At 41.3% G+C, this 6,895-nt stretch overlaps 1 protein-coding gene across 4 annotated transcripts in view; it reads left to right on the forward strand.

Moving 5' to 3' along the window:
- The window catches only part of FBXL7 (F-box and leucine rich repeat protein 7), a 193,196-nt gene extending 186,763 nt beyond the window's left edge, over positions 1 to 6,433 (forward strand). For all 4 annotated transcript variants that reach the window (XM_069960246.1, XM_069960245.1, XM_069960247.1 and 1 more), the window contains one exon: positions 4,159 to 6,433. In XM_069960246.1, coding sequence (XP_069816347.1) covers positions 4,159 to 4,895 — 737 coding nt within the window. In that variant the 3' untranslated portion in view covers positions 4,896 to 6,433. The remainder of the gene's footprint in view (positions 1 to 4,158) is intronic.
- Positions 6,434 to 6,895: the final 462 nt, after the last annotated feature.

A 6,895-nucleotide genomic window follows, 5' to 3' on the forward strand; every position in this document is an offset into this window, starting at 1 on the left:
TGACCTGACAGGTCGCCACTTGCTTGCTCTCATCATTGCCCCGTGTAATAGGGGCTTTACATCTCTCCCAGCATCATATTGATACATGAAGGCTGCAAGTCCACTGCACAGTTTAGGCTCAGTAAACTCTGTGGATAACAGAGTGTGAGAATAAGGCCAACAGTATTACCATCATTGTCTGCACAGCCAATTCAAAGGTGACAGAAAAAAACTGAAAAAAGAAATCAGTATCTATGTAAGTAATTAAAACAGAAACTTTGGTATCTGAACTTACTGCTTGTTTACTAATATATGGAATATAGTTTATTTTTCATTTAGTGGTAATCCTCTTTTATTGTGTCTGTTGTATCCAGAGTAACAAATAAAAGTTTCTCTCATTAAATAAGATTATAGCTTATAAAGACTTAATAAATAAAATCTCAATTTAATGAAAAGCATTACAGATACACAGGATTCCTAAAGGAAATTCTTAAAGGGACATTGCCCATGGACAAGAGTCTGTGCCAAAAAATGTCCCCTTTGTAAAATTTGTTTTGCAAAAAACAAGGCCTTGTACAGCCACATTTAAGAAGATAATTAAAAATGATAATTTTTATCTAGCTTTAATGCTAAAATAGACTTACTGTATTTTCTGTCGACCCCTGACTTTTAAAAAGTTTTTTTTAGGGGTTTGTCTTATACGCTGGAAAATGTTAACCCCTGCCTGACCGCAGCAGAGTTTTCAAGCTGGAGCTCTGCTGCGGTCATACAGGGGTTAACATAAGTTTAAGAAAAAACAACAATCAACTCACCTGGCAACCGTTCCTGGCAACCACGCGTCTCCCGTCTTGTTTCCGGCACAGGCAGTGTGATGCAAACTGCCTGCACCGGAGGTCCCTGAAGATCTCCCAGCAACTGAGCATCTCATCGGAGACGCTCAGCTGCTGGGAGAGCTTTGGGAGAATGGCAGAGGCTTCGGGGACTTCCAGCTCCTCTGTCATTCTCCCGAAGCTCTCCCGGCAGCCGAGCTTCTCCGATGAGACGATCGGCTGCCGGGAGAGCTTCCTGGACCTCTGGCACAGGCAGTGTCTCTGCATCATACTGCCTGCGCCGGAAACATGACTGGAGATGTGTGGTTGCCATTTATCGGTCTTTGTCATATTTTTTAAAACTTTTTTTTTTATTTTCTTAGACTTTTTAAGTCCCTCTAGGGGACTATTACAAGCAGTTATTTGATTGCTTACACTGGTCAATGCTATGACATTACGGCAGACGCTATCGGACCACACAGAGATGAGATGAGAAAGGTTCTTGGTGGAGAATTGAGCTTGATCGAGCACCCCGATGCATGCTCGCTCAACACTAGTGATAAGCTATGAGAAAAAAATAAATTTTATCATTGAAATTTTCTGGCTAAAAGACTACAAGACGTCACCCACCCTCACTAACATGCTCACAGCTATAGATTTTCACTGTAGCCTTTTTAGTCTGTCATTTGTATACCGAGTGCTACAAGGAGGGCTTTCTTTGCTGCTGTGTTTGTGTCTGAAACGAAAAGGATACACACAACTCTCTTAGAATGTTCAGTCAGTTTTGTATTAAAAATTTTATGGAAATCGTACTTAAAATTTTAGTAATTCTAAAATATATAAATGTATTTCTAGAATTCCCTAGACATACATTAGACCTCTCACATGTCTTACATATCTATGGTGTTCATTTTTTAAGTTAGACCAGTTTCAGCTCTGTCAGCTCTAAATTTTGGTATTTGCAATATTAGGGATCAGTGTGATCGTCAACAATTACTTTACTGATTCTGCTATTCTTACTTATTTTAAAACTAAAATATACAGTGTAGTCCTAGAGATGTTGTAACTGATAGTTTTGTCCCCACTCGTTTGAAAACAAAGTATTAAATTTAGAAAGTAACAAGGTGGTGGACAGACGCAACATATAGTGTCACAGCAGATGTTTATTTAGGTGAAAAAAACACACAAACAAAAAATAAATGAATGCGACATATAGGTCGAATTGGTCTATAGGACAGGTTGAGGAATAAATATGCCTGTTATTTCCTAACTCGTCTCTATAAAGGGGCCGCTGGGATAGGGCGTCCCCTTCACCATACGGGGAAAATCCCTACACTAGTGGTGGACTAGTGTCCACTTGTCCGACTCTCAGTGTGGGTTTAAAAGGTACAGTGGATGTCCCGTTAGGTGAGTAGAAGTCCAGTCATTGTATGCACTGATGTATAGTAATATGATCGGGCTGTTGTAGGAAAGATTAGTAGAGATACAATGTCCACTCGTCATCCATCCAACGCGTTTCCCCCAAATGTTACATATCCGGGTTCATCTGGATAGTGGTCACTCAGTAGTGGTGGGTTCCAAGCCCTTAATAGTGATGTATGCAATCTCACTGAGGTGTTAGATGGGCACTATGAATGTCATCAGATTATCCAAGTCATAGGTTCTTCTAGTTAGTATAGACAGTCTTGTTATTGCAGTGTGGGGGGGGGGGGGGGTAGCTAATTCTCCCACACAGATTATAGAGACGCTCACCTACGTCTGGATGCCTGGAGGCTTACACTCCCCTGCTATTCCCTGGGGATCAGTCTGTATATCCTCTTACCTGATTTAGATACCAAGATTTCTAGATATTTGTATCCATCCTGCTATATCTTTAATCTGTGTTGGAGAATTTTCTCCCACACACACACACACACCCCACTGCATTAACAAGACTGTCTTTACTAACTAGAAGAACCTATGACTAGGATAATCTGATGACATTCATAGTGCCCATCTAACACCTGAGAGAGATTGCATACATCACTATTGAGGGCTTGGAACCCACCACCATCCCTGATGAACCCGGATATGTAACATTTGGGGGAAACACGTCGGATGGATGACGAGTGGACATTGTATCTTTACTAATCTTTCCTACAACAGCCCGATCATACGACTATACATCAGTGCATACACTGACTGGACTTTTACTCACCTAACGGGACATCCATACTGAGAGTCGGACAAGTGGACACTAGTCCACCACTAGTGTAGGGATTTTCCTCTATGGTGAAGGGGACGCCCTATCCCAGCGCCCCCTTTCTAGAGCCGAGTCAGGGAATAACAGGCATATTTATTCCTCAACCTGTCCTATAGACCAATTCAACCTATATGTCGCATTCATTTATTTTTTGTTTGTGTGTTTTTTTCACCTAACTAAACATCTGTTGTGACACTATTTGTTGTGTCTGTCCACCACTTTGTTACTTTGTAAATTTAATATCTTACTTATTTTAGCATGCTTAAATGGTCACTATCATTTCAACCTTCTATCCATGAGATAGCTTATATGATTTATAACATATTTGTAACTAACTTTATTTACCTAAAATAACTCCTTGCCCCAGAAAAAAAGCACTACAATCTAGGACACTATTACCTACATGCCGGTCTTACATATGCCTCCCCACCTCAGATTTATTAAGAGACATACGCCTCTCCGACAAATCTGTGGCTGCCACACAACAAGTAGTGGGATGTAAAGGCAGACCATGCCACTGCTACGAGGCCCATGTGTATAATAGGGCTTTTTACCCTGAATCAGAAGATATGAATTTGTTTTTCCAGTGCTGAGATATAAGCTTAAATGTTTTCTGCAAATTAAAAGATGAAACCCATGGGGAATTCCCCTGGGCAGCAAAAGCCCAGCATTAGTTAAAAGACAAGGAAGCGAAGGTTGCTGGGCCCTTGCAGCACAGGGTAACACCTTGTTGGCTTTATCTTTTAATAAGGCTAAAAGAGCTAAAGCTTCTATCTCAGCATTGGAGCAACGGCTTGAAATAAGGATTATGGGGGGGAATTTATCTCTCTCTCCAGCCAACACTAGAGATCCTCTAACAACAGGCAGTAAGCAGCATGAAATTAGGGGAAGTTGTTTGAAACAAGTGACCATTTAATATATGGCACAAAAATTCTTAGTAGCATAGGCTGTTATGAACTGAAAGAGTGCCTATAAGCAAGACATTAAATAGCTTAGACACTATGGCTGAATTTTGAGTGATTGACACAATACTTTTTGATATATGAATAGGCTGTGTATTCTCAAATATTTTATGTGAAATAATATATAATATAAAGGATAATAATATATTTTTTTTTTCTTCTATAGGTTGCTCTAAAGTGACTTGTATCAGTTTGACCCGAGAAGCTTCCATAAAACTGTCTCCAATGCACGGCAAACAGATATCCATTCGTTACTTGGACATGACAGACTGTTTTGTGCTTGAAGATGAGGGACTCCACACAATTGCAGCTCATTGCACTCAGCTTACTCATTTGTACCTGCGTCGCTGCATCCGTATCACAGATGAAGGCCTGCGATATATTATGATATACTGTACATCTATCAAAGAATTCAGTGTGAGTGACTGCCGTTTTGTCAGTGACTTTGGCATGCGAGAGATTGCCAAACTGGAGTCTCGTCTGCGGTACCTAAGCATAGCCCACTGTGGGAGGATAACTGATGTAGGCATCCGTTATATTGCCAAGTACTGCAGCAAGCTTCGCTACCTCAATGCTCGAGGATGTGAAGGAATAACAGACCATGGAGTGGAGTACCTGGCAAAAAACTGCACAAAACTGAAATCGTTGGATATTGGGAAATGCCCTCTAGTTTCAGACATCGGTCTAGAATTTTTAGCCCTGAACTGCTTTAACCTAAAGCGCCTGAGCCTGAAGTCTTGCGAAAGCATCACAGGTCAAGGGCTACAGATAGTTGCTGCCAATTGCTTTGACCTGCAGATGTTAAATGTTCAGGACTGTGAAGTGTCAGTTGATGCTCTACGCTTTGTCAAACGCCACTGTAAGAGATGCATAATTGAACACACAAACCCTGCATTCTTCTGAGAACCATCTAATTCATACATCTTATTTCTAGTATTAAAACCACATATCAGAAAAGAAAAACTTGCACATTCATAAAAATATCTATTCAAGGTTCTGTTTGCTTTGTTGTGCTAGAAAAGGTTATAAGGTTATAACATCTGTGTGATCATGCATTGTGAGAGGAATGCATAACATGTGTACATGTGTCTGCTTCATACCAGTGTAGTTACGGGAGTCGGGTATATTCGTTGTCCACTATATAATATTAGGATCAACTTCCCATTAATGTTGTATAGTTAGGAGTTTCTTCCTTATTTCTATATACCTTCTATGGACAAACTGAAACCACACAAATAAGAGTGAAATTTTAAAAGGAAATTTTCATTACATGGCCTAGGTTTTAGAGCTTTAAAGATTGAGAAGCGACATTAAATACCTTCAGGTCCAATAATCCATGTTACGACTAAATTTTGATTGTCTTGCTTTGGTTCTGGCACAGAATTGCAAGATCCATGCCACCTGATGGTAAACTTTTGGCCCATAAAGTGCATTCAGAAAGTCTCCAAACCCTTTCAGTTACATTTTGTTATAATGTGGCCTTGTGCTAAAAAAAACCAAAAACTAAAACTTTGCACAGACAAAAGTATTCAAACCCTTAGATATGAAGCTAGACATTTAGTTCTGGACCTCTTTACTGTGTTTGAGATGTTTGTACACTAATATTGGAGTCCACCTGTGGCAAATTCACTTCATTGAACATAATTTGGAAAGACACAGCTTTGTCCATATAAGGTCTTATAGCTGACAATACACATCATAGCAAAAACCAAGCCATGAGGAGGAAATAACTGCCTGTAGAGCTCAGAGACTAGATTGTGTGGAGGCAGAAAAGTGGCTACAAAGAAATTTCTGCTGCACTGAAAGTTCCTAATTGCACAGTGGCCTCCATCATTATTACATAGAAGTTTGAGCAACCTTCCTAGAGTTGGTTGTCCCAACAAGCTATCAGAGGGGAAGGGCCTATGCGAGAGAGGTGACCAAGAACCCAAAGGTTACTCTAGCTGAGCTCCAAAGATCAAGTGTGCAGATGGAAGAAACTTTTAGAAGGTCAAATATCACTTCAGCACTCCACAAATCTGGGCTTTATGGCAGTCACCAGAAAGAAGCCTCTCCTTGGTAAAAGACACATGAAATCTCACCCTGAGTTTGCAAAAAAACACATCAAGAACTCTCAGGCTATGCTCACACAACGTATGTTTTGCATAAATCACGGCCGTTGTTGCAATTGCAATAACAGCCATGATTTATACAAAACATACTTTAGATGTTACTGAATGGAATTCCGTCTGGAGAGTATACACATTGGGCCACATGTATCATCCTGCGAACGGATGATTTTCGGCGGAAAGTGCCGTTTTGCGTATTTTTTTATACGCAAATGGCCGATTTGCGGATAAAATATTCGCAAATCGGCACTTTCCGCCGAGTACGCCAGGGGGGCGGAAAGGGGGCGTGTAGTGGGCGGAACGGAGGGCGCGGACTCAGAGTCCGCGCGATTTACCATCCATTCCGCCCAAATATACGCCGAAAACCTACTCCAGTCCTCAGCTGGCGTAGGTTTTCGGCGGCGCGCACGGGATTTGTGTAGAGGCAGTCCGCCTCTACATAAATCTCCGTAGCGCCGGAGCTGCGGGGGCATTTTTAAGTCCGGCGTAAAAAACGCCGGACTTATTTAATGCCCCCCATAGTATACACTCCGGCCGGGATTCCACCCAGCCGCACAAAAAACTGGCACGTCAGTTTTCTGTGGCAGCACAGAACATGTCAGTTCACACAATGGAGCGTGCGACTCCGTCCATTGTGTGCAGCAGATGCACCTGCATCCCAGTTAAACAGAAAAAAAAAACATCCGCCTGGTGCTGCAGTACCAGCCAGGATGACTTCAGTAACACCGGCCGTTCTGTGACTTAGATTGTAAGAAACAAGATTCTCTGGTCTAATGAAACCAAGATTAAACTTTT

The sequence above is a fragment of the Dendropsophus ebraccatus genome, chromosome 2 (assembly GCF_027789765.1).
Source record: "Dendropsophus ebraccatus isolate aDenEbr1 chromosome 2, aDenEbr1.pat, whole genome shotgun sequence".
NCBI classification, from domain to species: Eukaryota; Metazoa; Chordata; class Amphibia; order Anura; family Hylidae; genus Dendropsophus; species Dendropsophus ebraccatus.